General features: G+C 44.5%; 3 protein-coding genes and 1 long non-coding RNA gene across 18 annotated transcripts in view; 3 read left to right on the top strand and 1 right to left on the bottom strand.

The window, feature by feature from the left end:
- LOC119015531 (collagen alpha-1(XXVIII) chain-like) overlaps positions 1–16,101 on the top strand; it is a 39,894-nt gene extending 23,793 nt beyond the window's left edge. For 12 of the 15 annotated variants that reach the window (XM_037091600.1, XM_037091608.1, XM_037091602.1 and 9 more), the window contains 20 exons: positions 569–637; positions 816–884; positions 965–1,036; positions 1,128–1,196; positions 1,294–1,365; positions 1,471–1,539; positions 1,826–1,894; positions 2,529–2,597; positions 3,089–3,157; positions 3,885–3,953; positions 4,887–4,955; positions 5,057–5,125; positions 5,216–5,296; positions 5,504–5,539; positions 5,745–5,781; positions 5,967–6,524; positions 6,880–7,151; positions 7,243–7,459; positions 8,760–8,954; positions 9,140–10,834. In XM_037091600.1, coding sequence (XP_036947495.1) covers positions 569–637; positions 816–884; positions 965–1,036; positions 1,128–1,196; positions 1,294–1,365; positions 1,471–1,539; positions 1,826–1,894; positions 2,529–2,597; positions 3,089–3,157; positions 3,885–3,953; positions 4,887–4,955; positions 5,057–5,125; positions 5,216–5,296; positions 5,504–5,539; positions 5,745–5,781; positions 5,967–6,524; positions 6,880–7,151; positions 7,243–7,459; positions 8,760–8,954; positions 9,140–9,147 — 2,238 coding nt within the window. In that variant the 3' untranslated portion in view covers positions 9,148–10,834. Of the gene's footprint in view, positions 1–568; positions 638–815; positions 885–964; positions 1,037–1,127; positions 1,197–1,293; positions 1,366–1,470; positions 1,540–1,825; positions 1,895–2,528; positions 2,598–3,088; positions 3,158–3,884; positions 3,954–4,886; positions 4,956–5,056; positions 5,126–5,215; positions 5,297–5,503; positions 5,540–5,744; positions 5,782–5,966; positions 6,525–6,879; positions 7,152–7,242; positions 7,460–8,759; positions 8,955–9,139; positions 10,835–13,709; positions 13,729–16,070 lie in introns of those variants that run through there. The other 3 variants (XR_005073378.1, XR_005073379.1, XM_037091609.1) reach the window with 3 other exon arrangements.
- LOC119015533 (kelch-like protein 41b) lies at positions 9,140–18,854 on the top strand. The gene is made up of 7 exons (XM_037091616.1): positions 9,140–9,218; positions 13,710–14,855; positions 16,071–16,228; positions 16,594–16,701; positions 17,292–17,477; positions 18,131–18,277; positions 18,381–18,854. Exons 2-7 carry the CDS (start codon positions 13,749–13,751, stop codon positions 18,490–18,492), a joined length of 1,818 nt encoding a protein of 605 aa, XP_036947511.1. The 5' UTR covers positions 9,140–9,218; positions 13,710–13,748; the 3' UTR covers positions 18,493–18,854.
- Positions 18,855–20,589: 1,735 nt separating this feature from the next.
- LOC119015535 (2-oxoglutarate receptor 1-like) lies at positions 20,590–23,783 on the top strand. The gene is made up of 2 exons (XM_037091618.1): positions 20,590–20,604; positions 21,691–23,783. The coding sequence occupies exon 2, from the start codon at positions 21,703–21,705 to the stop codon at positions 22,708–22,710; it is 1,008 nt and encodes a 335-aa protein (XP_036947513.1). The 5' UTR covers positions 20,590–20,604; positions 21,691–21,702; the 3' UTR covers positions 22,711–23,783.
- LOC119015537 lies at positions 21,135–21,814 on the bottom strand. Its single transcript, XR_005073380.1, has 2 exons — positions 21,678–21,814; positions 21,135–21,417 (listed from the first exon to the last, which is right to left on the bottom strand). It is a non-coding gene; the product is annotated as an uncharacterized LOC119015537 (long non-coding RNA).
- Positions 23,784–24,285: the final 502 nt, after the last annotated feature.

Raw genomic sequence — 24,285 nt, 5'->3', positions numbered from 1 at the left:
CACAAGAAGTAGAACAAACCCGCTACGATGCACAACTCTGGATTTGTAAAGTCTGATGTGTTGCCTCAAGTGATGTTGCTGGAATCGGCATCAGTTAGTGCCAAAGGCTACAAGTTTGACATGATAAAAGATCTCGGGGTGTGGATCTCTGCTGAACGCTCCTCATCTAGAGGCTCGCTAGAGGCTAATAACTCCAGGTTACATTAACCCCTACTGGCATAACATACCCAGATCGGTGGCCAAAATATCCACAGTTGAGTTGCATTGTGGGTAATGCAAGTACCTGTTTCTGAAGAAAGAATGTATTATATCTCAGTGTGCTGTTTATTATAAGACAATAACTTCCTTGACTAATCATTGAAAAGATTTGAGGGTATTTGACGTCCACCTAATAATTTTGTAACTGTCCCTCAGCCATCTTATTTTTAATCAGTGGTAAAGGTCTAAAGCGTAGACATCATAACTGAACCGTCAGAGCTGTTTTTCACAATTCAATTCTTGTATATTTCACCTTTAATTTTAAATAGATGGTTTCTGTTTTTATGACTGCATCTGTTTATCCTTGCAGGGCGTGGAAGGACCAAGGGGGCCAACAGGGGGCAGGGGGCCACCAGGAGAGGGCCTGCCTGGACCTAAGGTTGGTACAAACATGATGATCAGGCCAATATCATCAAGACCCACAGTTTTAGTTTACACAAAAATCCCATGTGAACATCGTGTCTGGATCTCAGATATAAAGCGACACCCCTGCAGAGTATGGTGAATGAGAAGAAGTTCCGAAACTAAAGATGATATTGTCATGTTGTTTCACACAGGGGGATCAAGGTTTGCCAGGAGAAGTTGGCGCCCCAGGAGAAAGAGGGGCTGGAGACACTGGAGCTAAGGTGAGTCAACCAACTATATTTTTCCAGGGCTTACGCTTTCTAAGCCGTAAACTGACACAGATCTATACATGTGTCGTCAGGGAGAGCCAGGATCAACAGGGATGTCCGGTTTGCCGGGCCTGCCGGGGGAAGATGGAGCCCCTGGACAGAAGGTAGTTTTACTGACCCCTTGCTGTATCTGCATGTGTCTGTCTGCTCCAGTATCAAGCTGACAAATACATAAAACCTTCTCATCTTCTTTAGGGTGAGCCAGGAGCTGTCGGTCTCAGGGGGCTTGAGGGGGCACCTGGAATTGGCACCCAGGGTGAAAAGGTAAGGTTGCATGTCCTGCTCAACTTTAGCAAATGCTGACCTTTACATAATATGTCAAGTCTCAGCTACCAGATTAGTAACTAATGTGATCTTTTAGGGTGACCAAGGCCAAAGAGGAATAAGGGGCTTGACTGGTCCACCTGGTATTGCTGGGCCCTCAGGACCAAAGGTGAGGAGAAATCAAGCCATGAGACTCTGTCTGTAGTCTTCATGAAACTTAGGAAGGTAATTCAAAAGTTGCTAATTTTGATTTGCTTGTGTTTCTCTTCATCAGGGAGAGCCCGGGTCACAAGGCAGACTGGGTCTGCCTGGTCCACCTGGCCGTTTCGTCGCAGGGCCCAAGGTAACCCCTCCTTACTACTTCACATTATCACCATGATGTAATTTCAAGAGAAGCATAATTGTGTCATGAAATGGTAGAGAATCAAGCATCACTATCTCTTGGCATTTGTGATCATTTTCACTTGACAGAGTGATATTTAAAGCAACATTATTTAGAAACTGACATTTTATGCGATCTGGCGCCGCCCACAGTTTTCTGAGTACAACAACACTGTCGTGAATACAATCCCAGGTCTGTAACAATTTATCAAAGGTAATGAATATACATGTATATTTATGTGTTCTAGGGTGATATTGGCCCAAGTGGTCCTCCTGGTCCGATCGGGGAGACAGGCTACGGACTTCCTGGTCCAAAGGTAACACTCAGTATAAACCTCCATTCTCAGAGGCAACATTGTATTTAATGGTCCACTGTGTAAGAATTTAGTGGCGTCTGCAGATTGCGGAGTCCTTCACCCTCCCTCACCCAGTGGCAACAAACACAAAGGCCCTTCAGTGTTTGCTTTGTTAGTTCTGGGCTTCCATAGCGATGGAAGTCTGTGAAATCACACCAATAGCTTCACGTCATTATTTTCCATCCCATTTCTCTTCATAAATCCCACACACTGGATCCTTTAACTTTTGTCTAACTCAGGTCTGCCCAGTGACACACAGCTGAACGTATAATGAATATAACGAGAGGCAGATTATTTCCAAACATCCAGCAACAAGAGAAAGAAAAAGAATTGCAACAAAGCTGCGTACATCCTGTCGTCCTGTTCCTGCTCCAAAATCCCAGTTCATAAAAATGCAACAGCAGCATGTTTTATAGCCGATTCTTCCCTTGATTTAATGTATTGCACAATACTTGCTATACAGAAGCATGCAAAGCACATGCGTCCATTTATATCCACATTCCGCTCCAGCCTCCTTTGAACGTCCCCTCTGTAAATCACGTTGTATCTTTTGCATGAATGAATTACTGACTTGTACCTATTTGTCGGTTTGTAGGGGGACCGTGGAGATTCGGGCCCCGCAGGTCCATTCGGTCCCAAAGGAGACGGCTATCCCGGCCCCACGGTGAGGAACTGATTGAAACGCCTGTCCACTCATAAATCTGTAGCTTCATACATCCATCTACACATCACACGTAGTCATCTGTCTTTCGTCTTCTGTATTCTACACGTCACTCTAGCCGTACATCCATCACTGAGACGTTTATTACAGAAGGTTACAGTAGTTGACCCTTATATATGTTTTTTTTATTAAGACTGTAGCGAGGGAGAGACAGTGGAGGGAATCTGGGATAAATTCGGATGAACAGTTAAGGAGAGGTAAATGTGGTCACTGAGGAAGAGATTTTGGGCAATCTGCTTTGGTGAGAGTTGGATGACAAGATCATGTCTGTATGCTAAATATGAATATGCTGTAACCAGATGGCTAGTTTAGCTTAGCATAAAGACTGGATACAGCAAGCACAATGCCATCTAAAAGCTCATTTTGTCTTCTCCAAGAATGAAAAAGTGTAATTCTTCCTTCATTCTTCCTTCATGTCTTCATGTGGTGTTTAGGGCCCGCCTGGTCTGCCTGGACTTCCAGGAGAACCTGGCATTGAGGGAGTCGGCATCCATGGACCAAAGGTGAGAACTGGGATCTGTTAGAACAGATTATCAACATAATGAAGTAATAACAGTTTGGACATTATTCCCAAGATGTCTGTTTATTGTAGTTAGCATGCTAATCAGCTAGCATCAGCTATCATGTCTCGTAATACCACTTTGCGCCACTTAATCCTCAGAATATAGCTCAGGCCTCAAGTTCTCGATGTTTCACAGGCCCTTGTAGTTATTTTTAGTCTAATCAGTAAATACATTTAAGATTAAAACACACTTCCTTCAAACCCGACAGAAACAAGTTCATTTCTTACATGTTGCACCTTTTAAACGTGTGACGTAAATTTTTCCCTTGTTGCTGCTTGTATCATCTGAGAGAAGTGACCACTGCTGACTGTGTTTTGGTTTTAGGTTTAGAAAGACAAAAAAAATGTAAATAAACATACACAATGTTGTGAACCTAGGCGATACACTACAGCAGTGTGATACAGGTGGTTTCCTTGTGTGTGTTGTGAGGCCAGAATTGGGAGCCGAACATTATGCGCCGTCGTGAAAAGCCAAAGCAGTCGTCAGATACTGTAAAATCAATTTCAGAGCTACGTTTGAATCTGCATGGATGATAAGTGAAAGTATCTCCCCAGTGCTCGTTTGTTTGAGGGAACTAATTACAGGAAACAAGCTTTTACTTCATTTATTTGATGGATTGCGAACCGCTGTGTTGTAAGTGTTCATGTATCTTCCTGGCGTTTTGCAGGGGGACATTGGTTTCCGAGGGCTGCCTGGATTACCAGGACCTCCGGGCGAAGGCCTCCAAGGACCTCCGGTACAGCCCAACTTTCACCTTTTACAGATTTTTACAAGCCTTTGGACTCAAATGACTTATAACTCTAAAAGCATTGTTTCTCTTTCTGCAAACACGTCAAGGACAAGACTGTTATGTGTTTACTAATGCAGGAAGCCTTGTGTAATTTTATTTGACATACAACCAGATGGTGGTGATTGAGTCTTTAGTGCAGTCAGACAGTTCCAGATTGAAAAAAAAAGAAAACGAGCGCTTCGTCTTGTGTGCTAACATGCCCACCACGGGGGCCGTATATCCAAAGGCTGCCAGTTCATTTGTTCAGGGTATTTATCATGATTCTCCCCGCAGCGCTCTGACACATCGGTGCAGAGTGTGAATCTCCGCAGACATATGTGTCTGATGAGAAGCACTTGGCCTAACAGGCCTCGCCGAAGCAACACCCAGCCACCCACATGTCCTGAGATATCACATCCAAAATTCCCCGCAGGCTCCAGATCAGCGCTTCCACCGGGTCCGAGCGCCGCCGCTGTCACGCGGCAGTAGGCAAGATTTAAATGATGTCTCGACCAAAGCCGACAAATGGGAGGAAAATTGGGAGGCAGATAATGTTGGCAGATTTCATCCCTTCTATGTGCTGAGCAACCGATGACGACAGATACTCATGACTCAGTGTTATTAGGCAGAGGCAATCTTTACCCTCCTAGATAAATGACATCAAGGAACATGTGTGATACGTGGCAGTTCCAATTAAAACCGTAATATGTTTGTCATATATTATGATTCTACATCCAGACATTTCACAAAAAGACTGTACTTCCGTCTTAATAACTTTAAAGTGACTCTGGACACACCCAGAGGACAGAACTTTGTTAGGAGTTGTGTTTGTTGGAGGGTCACTGGTGTTAAAAATGAAATAAATGTGGTTCTTACTGTTCTGTGTCCTCTGTACTGCAGGGCAACGCAGGGCGGCCGGGCCCTTCAGGGCCAATAGGGCCTCCAGGACTTGGAGTTCAGGGACCAAAGGTAGGTTGTGATTTATTGTGCTTCATGGATCTGTAAACTCTGTCTCAGAGGTGTTTAACTGCCCTGAACGTGCTATAAGTTTATCAATGTGTTTGATTCAGGGAGAACAGGGGTCGCAGGGTGTGACCGGGCCGAGGGGGCCACCTGGGGAAGGCTTCCCTGGAGCTAAGGTGAGTTTGAGAGGGACTTTTGGAAGTGTGTGTGTCAGTATGTATCATGTTCTAATCACTGTCAATGTTGTTCCACACAATGCGTGGCAGGGTGACCGTGGATTGGCAGGGGAGAGAGGGCTGAAGGGAATCAAAGGAGAGCTGGGAGACCCTGGAATCTCCGGGACACCTGTGAGTGACGCTAATGATGCTTTTATCTGAACCTCCATTTATTGTGAACCGAACATGACACAGGGTTTGAACCTTTCTTGGCTCTAATTCAGCAAAGATTTGTCTGGAAGTGGAATGTAAATGGTGGAGAAAGTCAGCCACTGCCAGAATAATTTAACATTTTCTTTTGTGTGTGTGTGTGTGTGTGTGTGTGTGTGCTTATCTTAGGGTCGACCTGGTGTCAAAGGAGAAGCGGGCCTCACTGTGAGTCTTTTCTCTTTACAGCAGTAAAATGAAACATTCACATTCATACAGCAGTAATATTAATCTAAAAACATGCCTGAGTACCTTCTTGCTGGTAACACACTGCTGCCTTTTCTAACCTAAATAATCTGAATACTTGTTCCAGCACTGAGCCTCTGCTCATCTTTATTTAAATGCTCACACTCTGTTGCCGTATTTATTTCAGAGAGAGGACATCATCCGACTGATCAAAGAGATCTGTGGTAAAGCATCCTGCGATCTTTGCAATATTCATTCCACTTCTCAGTATTGACTCAATGTTATAAGAGAAGATCAGGTTCCCGGGTCTCGTCTTATCTGTTAATCATTAGATCAGATTCCGCAGGGTGATACTCGTCAAACTGACATTTCAGCCATGATCTCATGCATTGATGTGATGTGATTCCAGGATGTGGGATCAAGTGTAAGGAGAGGCCGATGGAGCTGGTGTTTGTCATCGACAGCTCCGAGAGCGTCGGCCCTGAGAACTTTGAGATCATCAAGGACTTTGTGAACGCCCTAGTGGACCGAGTCACGGTGGGCCGCAACGCCACCAGGATCGGCCTGGTGCTGTACAGCCTGGAGGTGAAGCTGGTGTTCAACCTGGCCCGCTACGTCACCAAACAGGACATCAAGCAGGCCATCAGGAACATCCCGTACATGGGGGAGGGCACCTACACAGGCACAGCCATCCGTAAAGCGACGCAGGAAGCCTTCTACAGCTCCCGTATAGGAGTCAGCAAGGTGGCCATCGTGATCACCGACGGACAGACGGACAAGAGGGAGCCGGTGAAGCTGGATATAGCGGTACGAGAAGCACACGCTGCCAACATCGAGATGTTTGCTCTGGGTATCGTCAACACGTCCGACCCGACGCAGGCCGAGTTCATGAGGGAGCTGAATCTGATCGCCTCTGACCCAGACTCTGAACACATGTTCCTCATCGATGACTTCAACACTCTGCCAGGTTAGAGACACTTAAGTTTCAAATTAGTACGTTTATTTCTTTGAACGGAGATATACAAAAATAATTTATCACTGGATTTCTTTATTTTATAAATAAAAGAGTTGGCCTCAAAAGTCTAATACTGCTACTTTTTCTAAACCCAGTGCCACCACTGACATCAGAGAGAAGCTCATTTTCCTGTTTTTATGCATGCATGAAGCATTATCGAGACAATACCAGCACCAGTTATGCATGGCGACTGCCAGAGAACACATTGCCATCCCTAAATACTGCATGGCTAAACATGCAAAGTGAGTGCTCAGGAGACACATCCCGTCTTCCTGGCTCTGACTTCTCTCCTCTGTGTCTTTCTCAGCTCTGGAATCCAAGTTGGTCAGCCAGTTCTGTGAAGACGAGAACGGAGCCCTGATTTACAACAGAGTGACGAACGGCTACAACGGCTATGGAAACAACGGGTACAATGGCAACAACGGCTACAGGAATGGCAACAATGGGAACTATGCCACCGGTGGCTACGGGTACCGTCCTGTGACTGAGACTGGCACCAACACTGACAGCAGCACCCGCAGCGATGGAGGTCGGGTAGTGACCACCCTGCATGGCAGCAAGGGATCCAGCACAGCACACGTATGGAGCATACAAGTGCAAATTCACACACGTCATATAATTATATAACATTAAAGTGTTTTAATGTGATCTGCTGGTTCTTCCCCATCAGGGCGGAGGAGGACATCAGGGGAGCACCGACACAACAAGCTGGTCGACCGAGCGCGGGGACACATACGTCCGCCACAACCCGGACGTCAAGCCTGTCTCTCCTTCCAGAGAGGGCTCCTCCTCCTCGTCTTCATCATCTTCTTCTGCAAATAGAACCATATCCACCTCAGGTGTAACTATACAGCATGTGCCTGCACCGAAGCCAACTCTTCCCAAAGGTACACACAGTCTAGTCTTTTCTTATACTTTTAATATTCGAGTTTTGTTCTCAATTATCTTTACTAGCCGGTGCATGCAGAGACAAGACAGCGCCATATATCCATTCACAAAACAGTGCACTCATCCACAACAAACAGAGTGATAGTAATTACAGAGAAACACCATCAACAGAGGAAAATGAACAACAAGTGAAGTCGTTTCCTGTAAATGACACAGACGCTCCTCAGGCTACAGAAATGAGATGAGTCACACCTCCAGGTTCCATTAAAATAAAGTATCCGTGTTTGTGTTTTATTGCAGTGTTTACGAGGGCGCCCACAGAGTTGTGAAAAAGAACTGTTGTGGCTATTGTCAAAGAAGGCTTGATTATTATAGAGTTGAAACAGTAGTTGCTCTTATTTGTCAGAACACTGTCGTTAACTATTTTTTAATGATGGAAGATGCAATATGTCAGTCGTAATTGTAACATAAGAAAACTAGAATGTGAAGAAATAACAATGTAGTCATTATGACGTCTATGTATTGTAGTGCAGAGACATCTGCTTAGGTTAGCATTCCAAGCAGCTAGCCTCGGCCTGTTCCGGTCCAAAGCTCCTGTACTAGTGGTGTTTACACCTATACTTTCCCTTTCCTTGATAACAGTCAGCCACGAAATGTATGTGGCATTCACACCCCAACACCGCTGCTGTTAACTGCTGCTGGCAAACGTAAATTTTGCGAACACCAACAAAGGTTAATGTTGCCAACACTAGCGAATGTTGATATTGCTAACCCTAGCTATTAATGTTGCTTAATAAAGCAAACGTTAACATTGCCAACATTAGCCATCTTGCGTCAAGGCAGTTAGGAAGACTGTTAATCACTGACGTATAGATTTTTGATTTATTTTTTATTCATTCATTTACAATCACAATCATGTCTTTTAAGTAACAGAAAAACTCTCTTATTTGAACGTCGCCTCTCTCCAAAAAGCATTCCCTGTATCTGCACTGACTCCAGTTTAGGAGGGTGGAACAGTGACAGCCTGGCTCTGGGGTTATGTTAAGTGCTTTGTGATTGGCAGGCTCAGTAATGAGGTCACGCAGGTGAGGAACAGGGACAGCAATTATTTTTGACGCAGTGTGGATGGTTTTATAGAATCTGCTACTTCCTGTGAAGAACAGATGTTGCCTCAGAACGGAGCAGAGGACTTTGAGGTGGGATTAGGGGGCCAGGTCATCAAAGGGAGCAAGACAGTGAAGCGTTTTTTTTGTGAATCTGACCTTAATTTTTTCCATCGTGTGACATATTTTCCTGCAGAGACGGTTCCTCTGGACCCTCGTTGCGGCTTGGTTCTGGACCAGGGCTCGTGTCGGGACTACAACATCCGCTGGTACTACGACAAGCAGGCCAACGCCTGCGCCCAGTTCTGGTACGGAGGCTGCAACGGAAACAAGAACCGCTTCGACACAGAAGAAGAGTGCAAGAGGACGTGCGTGATCAGCAGATCAACAGGTACACTCATGAATCATCCACATTAATGCCGTTCATGTCATTCACACCTAATCTGTCAAACGGCAAATCTGTCGTTTTCTTATATTTCTTTCTGCCATTTCCTCTAAAGAAATGACGCGGTTACAATTTTATTGCTTCCAAATGTTGTATGAGTATTGACGTTCTCATGTGCTTTTACTTTCCAGGGGGCTGAGTGAATGCATCTGCCATACATCTGCTGTAGATACTTCAAGGAGGGGCAGCTAATACCGGCCATTTCTCACAGTAAAGTCCATCAGGCATATACACATGTGCACCGATGCTCTTTATCACCTTTACATTCCCGTTCCTGTCTCCGTGCCCCCTCCTGTAGCACTTATTGTAAAATCACGATCCTCTAATCACAGCGAGTGAGAGCTGTAGCTTTGACAGATACCTCCGTTATTGCTGTTGTTTGTTTTTTTATATCAGCATCTAACTCCATTTACTCAGGAAATACACATGAGCACTCTCTCCGTGTGTGTCCAGTCCCCTGATGATTCCCACACATACGAGAGAGAAATGATTGCTTTTTAAAAAAAAAAAAAAAAAAAATATTTTTCACGCTCAGCCTGTGAGCGCTGCAAAGCTTGTGAAAAAATGGACTGTTCACTCGACATGACCAATAATAACTCCGGTGCCTTGTCAATGTCAAAATCGTTAAGCGCCACAATCAATCAATACGGCGTAAAGACACAGCGCGGCTATTCATTTCTCCACTGTAGGGTGTATTAGTGCATAATCACAGGAGCCAATAACACGCAGCAGAAATGAAGCCTCTCCTCACCTATATCGATCAAATATTAGAATAGTTTGTGTTGTTTTGATATAAAACTGACTGATGCTCTGTAACTTCATGGAATAATTTTATGCATTTGAATGTGTTTTTTGTTTTGTTGTTTTTTGTTTTTTTTCAGAATGAAAATGTTTTGTGTTTACATTGTGTCTCTTTCGCCACTAACTGTCTCTGTTCGTTTCAAGCAATAATCCCCCAACATGACACTGATGGACAGACACACGTAAACACACACTGCCCTCTACTGGGTAACACAAGCTGATGTCAGTGTACACAACAAGATACTGTGTGAGCTGATGTCACTATGTTACCCAGCTGTGCCGACTGTGTAGATCCATACTGTACTGTTTATTACGTGGTCAACGTTTGATGTCAAACATTTTTAATAAATGTGATCTAAACTAACACAGGACCTGCAGAGGCTTCAAAATTCATGGTGAGGGATTGTATGGAAATGATTTGCGTGAAAAATTAGATAAAAGTTATTTTTAATGAGGCTGAAGCAGGGTCATCCTGCAAACGACGAAAATCTACAAGAAGTACTTTTGTTACTGGTCATAAAATTACTTCATGTAGTATTTGACAAAAAATTATTAGTGATATGTTTTTAGGATGCAAATGTATCTTTAGCATCACTATAAAGAGACAACTATCAATAGAAAATACGGGATTTGCAACTTGGCAATTCGCGGGTGTAATTTTAGACCCTGAGTTTAGGGAAGATGGTCTTTTCTTTTGAGATTTATTATCATATAAAATAGACAACATAATTTTCATTAAAAAAGATGTATCAAGGCTTTATTTTCCTGCATCAAATAATTCAAACCAATATGTCAGTTTTGGGAAGCTAAACATGGATTGACTCCCTCCACAAGCTAGCATGTTAGCCAAACTGTAACAAAACACCAAAATGTAATAATAACAGATGGATAAAATTAAACGTTTGATCAAGTATCAAATGTTATGACCTTTGACTGCATAAAATATGGTCGGAGCATCCAAGTTTGAAAGGTGAAGCCAATGCAGAAGTGCTTAATTGAATAAAACCCCACTGGTTTCAGAAAGATGTCTGACTGGATGTGAGCTTATGAGAAAATGACCAAACTTCAAAATGAGTTAATGTTCTCAATCTCTAGTTCTCTAAATCTTCTTCATGAAAGCATGATGTCCATTTTGTAAATAATGGTCTCGTGTTGAGTGACACAGACAATAAAACTGTGTATGCTTTAAGGCGCTGCTACCTCGGCTTCTCAGAAACAGTCAATATTCATCAAAACATGGCTCGAAAAAACAAGATGGCTACTTGGTTCAGCAGTTTCTGTGTCATCTAAAATTCTGTCAGTCTGGTTTGCCTTTTGAATCATGAGAGGTTAAAGGAGCAGTACCGACTCAATACTTTTATTAATGTAATGTTATTTTGGGATATTGGATTGGAAGGTGTTGCAGTTTTTCTGTAGTCACAGGGAGTGTTGAAAGAAATGACTGAGGACGGTCTCGCTTGAATCATGTCAACCCCAGTCATTTTTCCACACCTCCTTTATACGCTGCAAAACTGAGCCCATATTTGCAGAACATGTTTTAGAGACTTTTCTTTCTTCACCTACCGTGGCTTGAGGGAAGCAGCAGAGCTTTCTTGCGCAGAATCTGCTCTCCCCCTTCTGCTTGAATTACATGTTAGACACTCCTCGACAAGTGGCGTAGTCTGATCTATCTTTAGTGCTGCCCACGGGAGAAATGTTACCAAGCTCTCCACACGCTCCTTTCACTTTATCAGGCCACAGAAGTGAGACTTAACAATGCCGGCCTGTTATTGATCCCGACACATCGGCAGCGGCCTTCTTTTTAATCGCCGCTGTTAACGTTTTGTACTAAAAATGTGCGGCTGTGAGCAAAATTGGCACCGTTTATCTTGTCGGAAACACAGCGAGTGATTGTTCTCTCACTATTTGTGTGTTTTTGTTTCAAGAAAAAAAGTTGAGCAGCAGAGCAACACACTCCAACACACTGACAAACACACAACTAAACAGCTGGACAATAATACACCCCACGGGGGGAAAAGAGAACCATGCTGACTGGTTGACGGAGCAGATTGTGTGTGTGTGGCTCTCACCTGTTCTCTGCACACAGCTGCTGCACCCAAAACCTGTCTGGGCCATTTTTAGCACTTATTTTTGTGTCCTTCAAACTCACTTAAATACTGACACACTGTGATGAGATGAGATTCTGAATTGAGGTTAGGAGTCGTTGCATTAGGGAAAAGTAAGAATAAACAGATGAGCTACAAGACAGTTAGAATTAGTACAGTTATAGAAATTAAAGCAAAAAAGGAGATTAAACCTTAAAAACTAACATTTGTGGATTCTCTCTGTACACTCAAAAACAAAACAATGCTTCAAACAGTGACTTTAATTATTTTAATTGCATGTAGGGTTAGGGTTAGCTTTTATTACATGAGTCTGTAAATTATAAGTAAATAAAATCAGAATTCGACGTTAACCTTGTGTGTTTATCAAATTATTGTATATACGATAATGTTAAGGGGACAAATTGGTTATATTGGCTTTTTGTTCTAAACTTTGCATTCAATCAAACCCTTTAAATGAACTTAAACCTACTTAATAGAATTAGATGAAAAGTGTACACATAATAAAAGTACTTGATGTCACTGTTTTAGATAAATCTTTTTGTTTTTTTTAATGGAGTTTAGTAGAATTTAGAGCCAAAACACGATCAACAGAAATGAGAAATACTTACAAATAACATATAAATAAAAGCAATAAAAGGAGTTAACAGGACTTTAGATACTTTAGTCAGATCTAGAGCTGAAACACAGTCGACAGACTCATTTCTCAATGTAAAATACCCAGTGTTTCCTAAAAATATGAGTATTGCTGCTTTTTCTGCCACATATGACAGTTACGTTTAGAAATATGTATTTTTCTCTTATTACTGATTTTATAATTGGACTTTTTATTGAAGAAAAATAATCAGAGACCTTGATCATGGAAATAAGAATTTGTTGCAGCCCTTGTATCTATAATAGTGACTCTAATTATATTGTCTATGATTATAATTATAGATGCTGTCTTGTTTGCTTCGTCACTGTATCTGAATTAGAAAGTACACACTCGTAAGTGTTATCTGTGTTGAACAAATTGTACCCATAGTTGAGTAAAAGTAAAGACATTGTAATTGAATATTACTTTGGTAAAAGTGAAAGTCACCCACATTAATTGTATTTCCGTAAAAGATATTAAATGTACTTGAGTATCAAAAGTACACTGAAAAGTGAAATTCTACATACACTGACATGTTTGTATGCATGTATACTGTATGCTGAAGGTTGATTGATCATCAACCTGGTCGATTATTGGGTCCGACTCTGATGCATCAGGTGGAAAGTAGTGGAGTGGAAGTATAAAGCAGAAGAAAGGGGTCGTTTCCTTTGCTACATTCTCTCACTGAGTCAAACGCTAAATCCGTAAAGTTAAGGTGAAAGGCGGGGGTGACTCTTCAATAGTCGAGAGAAAATATTTTTAATGTGTGACAGCGGCTGCTCTAAATATCCCTCCAGTCGTACGTGCGACCTGAGGCGAGCTAATTCGAGGGCTTTGACAGCATTGTCTCCGCTGTTAGTCGGCCACATGACACTTTGGGAGCTGAATCATGGTGGCAGATCCCCCAGCCCGAGCAGCCAGTTGCTTCTTTCAGTCTGTGACAGCAGCTGCTCGAGCCGAGGCCTGTGCTGCGCTGTGATTCGGCCCAGTCAGATTCCACGGGAGCTGAAGCAGGCAGGGGGCCAGATGCAGCTATATTTAGAGTGGGGGTGGGATTAAATTGCAGGGTCTTCACACTGGGAACCTTTTCACTGCCCTGCCTTTTCTAGCCAGGACCGACTGCCAAAAGGACCTGTGGCCACCGTCTCCTTCCTCTCTCCACAGACCCCCTCGTTCGCCCATCGTTTCCCCTCCTGACACGCCATGGACCCCAACGCCATCAAGGAGGAGCTGCGCCTGTTCCAAAGCACCCTGCTCCAGGACGGGCTGAAGGAGCTGCTGAATGAGAACAAGTTTGTGGACTGCACCCTGAAGGTGGGCGACCGCAGCTTCCCCTGCCACCGGCTGATCATGGCCGCCTGCAGCCCTTACTTCAGGGAGATCTTCTTCACAGAGGATGGGAAGGAGGTGGCGAACACCAAGGAGGTGGTGCTGGACGATGTCAACCCCTCCATCCTGGACATGATCGTCCAGTACCTCTACTCGGCCGAGATCGACCTCACCGACGACAACGTTCAGGATATAATTGCCGTGGCGAACAGATTCCAGATCCCTTCCGTCTTTACCGTCTGCGTCAACTACCTTCAGAAGAAGCTGTCCCTGAGCAACTGCATGGCCATTTTCAGGATGGGCCTGGTGCTCAACTGTCCCAGGCTCGCGGTGGCAGCGCGCAACTACATCGCCGACCGCTTCGAGTTCCTCTACAAAGACGAGGAGTTCCTCAAGCTGGCGCCCCACGAACTGTTCGCCGTCATCGGTGGCGACACGCTGAATGTGGAGAAGGAGGAGCTGGTGTTCGAGGCGGTCATGGCCTGGGTCCGCTACGACAAGGAGCGCGTCAAGGTCCTGAAGGATGCTTTCAACTGCATCCGCTTCCGTCTGCTGCCAGAGAAGTACTTCAAAGACAAAGTCGAGACCGATGAGCTCATCAAGGCCGACCCGGAACTCCAGAAGACGATCCAGGTCGTCAGGGATGCCTACAAGGGGAAACTTCCAGAGAAACCCAAGAAGGAGGAGGGGAAGGAGGGGGCTGGAGAGGAAGGCGAAGAGGAGGAGAGCCCGTTCCCCGGCTTTCTGAATGACAACCGCAGACACGGCATGTACACACGCGACTTCATCCTGATGATCAATGATACGGCGGCGGTGGCGTATGACGTCAATGAAAACGAGTGCTTCCTGGCAGCCATGTCCGAGCAGGTGCCACGCAACCACGTCAGCCTGGTGTCACAGAGGAACCAGCTGTACATCATCGGAGGATTGTTTGTGGATGAGGAAAACAAAGACGTGCCCCTGCAGTGTTACGTCTACTTGGTAACCTGTTTTTTTTTTTTTCTCTCATATGACCAGATTCTTTTGAAAACGCTGCATGAAAAATGAATTATTTAAAGAAATTCTTTGACATTAAGGGAATTTAAGTTTAATTCACTTTCTTGCCGAGAGTTAGATGAGGAGATGGATACGATGGTCATATCTTTCTGCATTCTGGTGAATTTCTATGCAGCAATTTGAGCATTTTAAGCATTTCAAGTCCTCAGTTACTTGCAATATGAATGTGGACTAATGAGAGAGTCGATAAGAGTATTTGAGACATGAATGTCATTTTTGATCCGAAACCTCTCATAAAAGATGGATAGCCCAGCTGTTAGCAGAGTAATGTCCATAACTGTCCAACTGATTAGGTATAGTCTGTCTTAAAGCCTCATCTTCTGTCTTGCACATCTAATCTCTGGAAGATTTTGGGATTCTTGGTGTCAATCTTTTCTGCAAGTCAGGATTTAATGCTTCTCTTCTATGTCCCGTAAAACTGCTTAGCTAAGCACATACGAGTAGGCTAATGAGGAAAGAGCTAGCATGAGTGTGTCGTTTTTACACTTTTAATGTATTAAACAGAGATGTTAACACGATTAAACAAGATATATCATGTTAGGTGACCTTCAGTCGTGCTGGAAGTAGGAGTTTTAACTTTGGACGGAGCCACGCTAGCCGTTTCCTCCTGCTCCTCCAGTCCTGATGCTGGTATCAATCTTCTCATCTGACTCTCAGCAAGAAAACAAAGCGTATTTCCCAACAAACCAGCTGTTTTTAAAAAGACAGCGTTGGTAGTTTGTCAAAAATTCTCTTTGAACTGGCTACGCTTAGCTTGCAAACCGTCCTCAGGAAGTATCCTCTTTGCGTACTTCAGTTCAGTTCCTTACTCAAAAACTCAAACCACAAAGTAAGCAGAGATGGAACAGAGATTCAAAGTGATTTTTTTTTTTTTTTTTTCGGGTTTACAACCACAAGAATGACTGCAGCTTTTTCTCAATCCTTCCGCGATCAATCGATGGGTTATGTTTCCCATGTTGCCCATCAGGCTTAAACGACACAGACGCTGAAGGAAGTCATACAAGACTGTAAATACCTCTTATTTTACAGCGTGATCAATAAGTGGAAGCCATACTGTACCGTTCTTCGCGGGGAGATAAAAACACACCGCTAATGGATGCTGAGAGTTTTAATGTGCGCTCCTATTTCTTTCCCTCACAGTTGGATCCGCTCACGGCCGACTGGGTTGCCATGCCGCCCATGCCTTCTCCCAGGTGCCTCTTCAACATCGGCGAGAGCGAGAACCTGCTGTTCGCCGTGGCTGGAAAGGACCTCCAGACCAACGAGTCGCTGGACACCGTGATGTGCTACGACGCTGAGTTAGTGCTATTATTCGCCTTTCTTTAGCTTCCTCATCCATCTCTCACCTTATGTGCAAACGGAGGTGCTTCCTTTAGAAATTAATAAAAGAAATATGTGGTGTTTTAGAATAATTAATCTCGTTCCGGTGCGATCTCACCTTCTTAATTGCCTCTGGCTGTTTCGTCAATGATTATGGAGTTCTTTTCTTGGATTTACAGTCAGGATGCAACTTATTTTTCGCCTATCGCAAGCACAGTCTGATTTTGGCCTGCACCACATGGGAAATCACACACGGAACAAAATAAGTGGCGGCAAATTCGGGGGGGACAAAACAGCCGTTATTAATTCCTGTAATTGAAACTTTCCAATGTTAATTCTCCAGCAAGATGAAGTGGAGCGAGACCAAAAAGCTCCCTCTGAAGATCCACGGCCACGCTGTCGTCTCCCACAAAGGGCTGGTCTACAGCATCGGAGGAAAGACGGATGACAAGTGAGTAAATAAGGGTGTGTGTGTGTGTGTGTGACCTTACACTGTGGGCTGCAGCTGCCTGTGGTCTATCATTCTGGCAGACTGCAGGGCTGCACGGTGCGTCACAGTCCTGCGCCGTCTGATACGTTACAGTAAAACGGAGAGAAACAGACCTGCACAACTCTCATGGAGATTCAGTTCTAGTATCTAATAATAAGCTTATCAAGCATGTGAGTGTTTTTTTTTTCCAGCCGTCTGTGCTAATCACGAGGAAACAGGTGCTCCTCCCGAGCTGAATCTGAAAAAGAGAGAGAGAGAGTGTGAAAGCCTTCGTCGGAGGTTTCAAAAAGGACACACGATGCAATTAACAACGGGAAATTAATTAAAGCTGCGAAACAATGAGAGGATTCACTGAGCTGAAGAACTAAATCGAACCCGCAAAAAAAAGAAAAGAGATAAATGAGAATGGAAACAACAGAAAAATCTATTAATTTTGGGGAACAGATACAGAAGGAAACCATATGTGAAGCTTCTTCTTCTGGCGTTTAGCGTATTTTTCATGTAGGGGAGAAAAAGGCTGCTTTGTGTAACAGTTGCATGTTTTTCCACAGCAAAGCCCTCAACAAGATGTTCGCATACAACCACAAGCAGTCGGAGTGGAGGGAGCTGGCGGCCATGAAGACGCCCAGGTCCATGTTCGGAGCCATCGTGCACAACGGCAAGATCGTGGTGGTCGGTGGAGTCAATGAGGAAGGCCTCACCGCTTCATGTGAAGCCTATGACTTCACATCAAACAAGTACGATTCTGATTCGATGTGTTTTTTTACCTTTCAGTTGATGAATAGTGTTAAACAACCGACCACAGCACTCAGCTTCTTTTGCCATTCAACAGTAATTCATGTCAGATACCATGATGCTCTTTTATTTTGATGGTTAAATGATGCGTCTTTCTCTGAAAAAACACTTGAGAATAAAAAGTCTGCTGCGTTGACCTCAACTAACAAGCTGGCTGCTGCCTTTAGCACTTAGATTCATGATGAGTGGGCTAGTAATCCACCTAGCTAGCTAGTTACCTGGACAGGTAGCATGTGCAGCTGTATTATTAAAAAGAGAGTTTAGTCAGACTGTACACTGTTCATTCACAGCACCAGCATCTGAAGAGGAAGAACTTTGTCTTTGTTGCTCTAGCTAACAGAAGCTAACTATGAAACGCAACATTATGCAATTCTAAAAAGTCATCTGTTATTTCAAATTACCTGTATATGTTGTACATGTTAATTAGTAATGTTTTATTTCTATGTTTGATATTGAACTCTTTGGGCCTCCATACGTCTCAGTTTCCTCGGCCACTAACTAGAACTTTAATTTGACACATGTTCCGAGGTACAACAGTCACATAATGAGTTCTCCATCATACGTTCGACCTTCTCCTAATGCTCTGTCTCCTCAGGTGGGAGCCCTTCACGGAGTTTCCTCAGGAGAGGAGCTCCGTCAACCTGTTGAGCAACGGCGGCGCCCTGTACGCCGTGGGCGGCTTCGCCATGGTGCAGACGGAGAGCAAGGAGGTGGCTCCCACAGAGGTCACCGACGTCTGGCAGTAAGTCCTCTCAAATTACGGGGCCCGAGATTTACAGGTTCTCGCCGGGGCGTCTCGTCGGGTTTGTTTTCCCGGGATCTGACTCTCCTCTTGGTCTCGTTAGGTTTGAGGATGATAAGAAGCAGTGGAGCGGGATGCTGAGGGAGATGCGCTATGCTGCCGGCTCCTCCTGTGTGTCCATGCGCCTCAACGCTGCCAGGATGCCCAAACTGTAGACAGAACCACTCTCCTTCTCTTTCTCTTTCTTTCTTTCTTTCTTTCTTTCTTAACCCCCCCCAACTACAGCCTCCTGCCTCAGCGAGCTGCCTCTGAGGCGTCTCATCCTCTGCACTCGGTTTTCTGTGTGTCGAGTTGATCTTTGACATTAATCTCTTTCTCTGAACTCAGACGATTTTTATCTGTACTATAAACACTCTGTTCCGCTGCCTCTTCAAAGACTGCACCATCACCCACAGCACTAAAACTTAAAAAAAAAAAGGAAAGAAAAAGAAGCCGCAATTTAGATTGATCTTTAAAAAGCTGTTTACATCATTTCTAGCTCTTCTTTTGTAAAATAAACATTTGTAAACTTCTGCCACTTTTGCCGTTTGTGATTCTTCTTGTGTGATCTACAGAGAAGTGACATTACAGAGATTGCAGGGCCGCCGAGGGGGAGCGAACAAAGATGAATATTTGTGGCTTCTTTGTGCTTTCAGGTAAACACGGAAGTGGAACTGGGTTAACGGTGGGTGAGGTGTAATGATCTTCAAACACGCGTCACACATTCTCGTCTGTGTCAACATGACCGCGGGGGCCACCGACTTCAGGATGTGGAAGCAACAAACATGCGCAGGGGAAGCTGCCACGATAATGGAAACAGGAGATTTTACACTGCACGTAAATCAATAATCTGAATGGTTTGCACCTTTTGCACTGCAGCTATAAAGGAAACAGAAGACATGTCATTATGTTCATTAACGCTTGAAGTTAACGCTCGGGCTGAAGTAGGAGCAAGAAACAACTAACTCAAATGATGAGGTATCGTTTCTGCCATGTGGGACTGAGGATGAAAGCCGCGACGGTTGATGCCGAGACTCGATCCAAAAGAAGTGTTACACGTGCTGATGCGAGGAAGTGTAAAACTACCGGGGCGAAATATTCAAAAGGGGAAAATGTACCAGCGCTCTCGACGCGCTGAGAGAAGTTGTAGCACTCTGGTGTGGCTGAAACATCAAGTGAAGTGAAGTGAAGTGAAGCTGCAGGAAGAGGCTGATCAATCGGTTCAGCTACAAGCACCGACAGAGTTGAAAGCTTGGTGGGAGACGGCCGGGGGGGGCAGAGCCCGGAGCTCCTGGAGGAAGAAACAGCACGAGCTTAGGAAGATCACAGCTCTTAACTTTTGGGATTTCGAAGTAGATTAGCTTCCACCGTACTGTTGTTTCTCAACCAGCAGCGAGGCCAGAGGTGCTGACAAATCTGGATATTTGGCTAAAGATCCAGAAGGATCTGTTGTCGTTGACCACCAGACCGCGGAGCAGCTTGCAACCCCGGCGTTGTAAACACGACGAATACATGTTTATCACTGAAGCATGTCGGCGCTGATATCTTGCACAACATGCTCACCAGCCTTAGTGTTAATAATTGATGAAATATCAGTGAAAGGTATTTTTAAGTCTTGATTCACACGCTTCTCACACTTTCATTGTTTGATGGTGTGGAACCGGATCATAGGTATGAGGTCTGGGGAGGAAAAAAAACAAAAAAACAGAGCTCACACAGATGACAGTGTTCCTTAAGTGTTCATTTCTACATTCTTCTAAACGGCGTGATTACTTTAATCAGAAATCGAGGTCTGTGTCTGCGCCATATTTAGCTCGGCAGTGTCACACTGAGGTAATCACACGCCTGTTTGAAGGAGTAACAAAGACCTTGATAGAAAAAAAAACTCCTGAGTTTATTTTTCCAAACAAAAAGCGACACTGGATAGTTTTAATTTATCGAGAAAAGCAATCGGCGCGTCGCCTGACCTGCCTCGTCTTCCTCTCGGGGAGGGGAGGGGGGGTATTCACCTGAAACCTGATCTGTGTAAATACATCGACCCTTGAGCTTTATCAGCTCAAGCATGACACCAGGAAGTTGGTGCACATGGCTGAAGGAGAAGCACACAACAAGTGGGCTTTCAGACTCAGGTATGCTGGAGTTCCCCTCCGGGTGAGGATGACTGGAAGGTATGAGGAGAGAGTGGGAGGAGGAGGAGGAGGAGGAGTGGCGGAGGAATGGATGTGAAAACGAGAGATGAGTCGGCTGAATGCTTGGAGTGAGCGCTGATGAGGACGCTGTCACCATAAGTAAGTGGAAAAAGTCTCTTTTTCAAACTAACTTTACGAGGGATTAGAACGCTCAACTAGATGAGATGAGCTCTTTTGATAGTTTGTAACTCTAAATATAATCATTTTAATGAGTACAAGACTTTAGAAGTCTTAGTGTACAGCAATATAGTAAAATGACACCTTGTGCGTCTCATCACATCCATAATGAGAGCAGATTGCTCTGACTGCGTTTACAGGGAGCTGCCATAAAGCCGGGATGCTATAGGCGCTGTCACATCCTGAGGGGCTCTCAGACGCCCGGCTGCTGAGAGGAGTGAAGAAGAGTTTGTTTGCTTCTTTCCCCGCTGAGTTCGCCTGATTGTTTGTGTTCTGCCATCGTCTGCTCGCCTCTGGGTTCATCCCGCGCTCCCTCGTCTCCGTCCGTCCTCGAGCAGTAATTGCCGACGACATTGATATGACAGCTCAGGGAAACGGAAACGATGATCTGCCCCAAGCTTATTTTTAGCTCAACCGACAGCATATACTGCTCTTATTAATAGGGGAATTAAAGGAATTTGCAGGAACAGACTTTTTCCTCTGGCTCAAAGCATCCAATTGTTAAGCAGATTTGGATCCGATGAAGCCGAATGAATCGATAATTGTTATGTAAAAAGAGTGACTCACACTGATAAGCTTGAACAACCGGTTGACCCAGGAGTTACCCTCGGCTCAACACACTTTACTGCTCATTGTTTTGTTTTCATGGCAGCAGCTTTAATTTTTGGTTGTAGGTGATTTGGCAGGTTAGGGTTCCAGCAATAGTTGGTGGTTGGTGGAGACCAAAACGGAGCACTGAGGAGGGTAAATACTGGAATTAGATTTGCTAAGTGACAATAAAACTTTTCAATAAAAATTTTCTTTTTTAAAAGCATTAAATAAATCTGTAATTGATACAAGCTTTTTTTTTTTTTTTTTTTTAATTGATAACCCACTCGCTAACGTTAGCATTCACCTACTTCCTGGAGAATGTTAAAGTTAAATTGCATGCAGTATGTTTCTCCACCAGGCTTCAAATAATGTGTCCATGTGCTGTGATATTGAAGTTTAATTACTTTTCACACTCAGCAGGGCTCAGCCATGGCTAGCATCCTCTACCACGGAGAATATCACAACTGCACCGACGTGGATCGCCTGATGAAACGCTATTACCTGCCCGTGTCCTACAGCGTCATCTTCGTCGTGGGCCTGGTGGGCAACGTGACCTCCATCGGCATTTACCTGACGCAGCTGCGTCCCTGGAAGAGCAGCAGCATCATCATGGTGAACCTGGCGCTGACCGACCTCCTCTACGTCCTCAGCATGCCCTTCCTGGTCTACTACTACAGCAACGGGGACTCGTGGATGCTCGGCGACTTCATGTGCCGCTTTGTGCGCTTTGGGTTTCATTTCAACCTGTATGGGAGCATCCTCTTCCTGACGTGTCTCGCCATTTTCCGCTACGTGGTCGTGGTCAAGCCGTGGCTGGCAGCACAGGTGCAGCGGAAGTTTTGGGGCGTGATGGCGTGCTCGGCCGTCTGGATCATCACGGCTGCCGAAATCACCCCAATGTTGACGATGATATCCTTGGACGAGCGCGACAACAAGACCTACTGCTTGGACTTTGCGAGCACCATAGCCATGGATGACATGCGGTGGTACGGCTGGGTGCTCACCGCACTCGGATTTCTACTCCCGCTTGCGGTGGTCTCCATGTGCTACATGGGGATAGTGAAGCAGTTAGCTAAGGGGCCCTCCACAACCAGTCCATGTCGGATGCGAGCGCGACGCGTGACCGTGCTGATCCTGGTGGTGTTCGTGGTGTGCTTCCTGCCCTATCACATCTTGCGCGTGTTGCGGGTAGAAACTCGAAGGAAGCACGTGGCGCCGTGCATGGTGGAGCGCATCGTGCACGCGGCCTACATCATCTCCAGGCCTCTGGCTGGACTCAACACATTCTTTAACCTGGCTCTGTACACTCTGTCCGGTGACAAGTTCAGGAGGGCCTTCCGCAACACCTTTTACCGGGAATGCTGGCTGACCAAGGCCAGGTCGCTGCTCCACGTGGCCATCGTCAGCAAGGAAGGAAGCGAGACGCCTGCTGCGTGACTGATGACCGTCAGGCACCAGAGTTTACTTTACTGTGATTTGCAAACTTGCTCAGTTAAGATGTCAGGAAAGCTGCGGTGAGACACTTTTGTTTTGTCTAGCCGAAACTGTGTGCCAACGCCTGAAATGCAAATACACATGACTAAAGTTTAATCTGTAAGAAGTGCGTGTTAAGTCAGACCTTTGTCCACACCATTTCCTGATCGTCTGGAAAACACGTGAGCTCATTTACCTGACAAACAGTGTCAAGGACTCTTGTTTGCAGCCAATAATTCAGCCTTGGTTAAGGTTTCAGTTTGTAGTCCTTGAACTTGGCTGCCTTTTTCCTGTAAACTTTGGTGTTCCTGAAACATTTAGCCGTCTGATTACACTGAGATAAGGTGGTGCACACATATCCCCCCTTCTCAGGAAGTATGGTAATAATATGTCAATTATGCATCAGGTAATAATGACAGTATATCTCATCAGGCTATATAATACATATATAAAAGATGACAGCCCATCTGTGGTATTTAGTTTTTAATGCTAATGTGCATACTTGACATGCTCACACACTAAATTAAGTTGACGATAATCTATTAAATGGCATAGCTGGATCTCCAGTTAATTTACTGTATGTATTATAAATTACACCTGTATATTATATGTTGGCTATAATACACCTGTGAATAGCTAACCTGTTGTAACTGTGAACTTAAAAGATGTTCAGTGCTTTAAAAAGCATTTCAAATAACACTACTATAGTTTTAGTTCTACTGTACTACTTTATATTTGATAAACTCGTCATTGGCAAGCTAGTATGAATGTGGTTGAGACTTGGTTGTTGCTAGCTTGCTAGCACCACTACATGTTTCTTCAGTATTGGCAAGCTAAAATTAACACTGAGAGGTTGAGACGTGTATAATATTGCAGCTGGCTGGCTTACATTAGCCTAGCATTAGCTTCACCTTATTTTGTCTGCTCCAGAAATGATATAAAGGTGTCATTTGGATTGTTCTGTTCATTATTGTAATTCTGTATTTTGCAAATTATATTTATTATGGAGTGGTGAATAATAAACCAAAAGTTTTGATCGAACCCAAACAGAGGAGCGTTTTCGTCAAAGAGGTTACTCTATCTTCATTTCTTATCTGTTACTGAGCACCGCTGTTGCACTTCCATCATCACGGTTTGCTGCATTTGTCTCCAGACCTTTGTGATATAATGATTTTACAGCCCGACAACACCTCCCGCAGCTACTCATCTGTGAAAGACTCTCAGGTTGTATCCCGGCACACAGAGCTCTGTGCAGATGCATCCACCTTCCCTGTGAGCCAACAAGGCGGGCAGCACATTCCTCTTTTTTGCAAGCTGGATAGAGCAGACAACAACAAAAACGTAAATAAACAAAAGGGTTTTTGGATCTGAGCTCATTAAAGAGGGGCGTCATTGCTATAAAAACACGAAATGTACAACAAACATTTCTCTACTGAGGACAAATGTTTGAGGACGGAGACACACTGAGCGTCCGTTTATCTTCATCTAACCTCCCGGAACAAATTCTCCCTGTCAACACTGAGACATCCTCCGCAGATA

This window comes from Acanthopagrus latus, chromosome 24 (assembly GCF_904848185.1).
Source record: "Acanthopagrus latus isolate v.2019 chromosome 24, fAcaLat1.1, whole genome shotgun sequence".
In the NCBI taxonomy this organism is placed as follows: domain Eukaryota; kingdom Metazoa; phylum Chordata; class Actinopteri; order Spariformes; family Sparidae; genus Acanthopagrus; species Acanthopagrus latus.
Note: the sequence above shows the minus strand (reverse complement) of the source record. Positions and strands in the feature narration are given on the sequence as shown.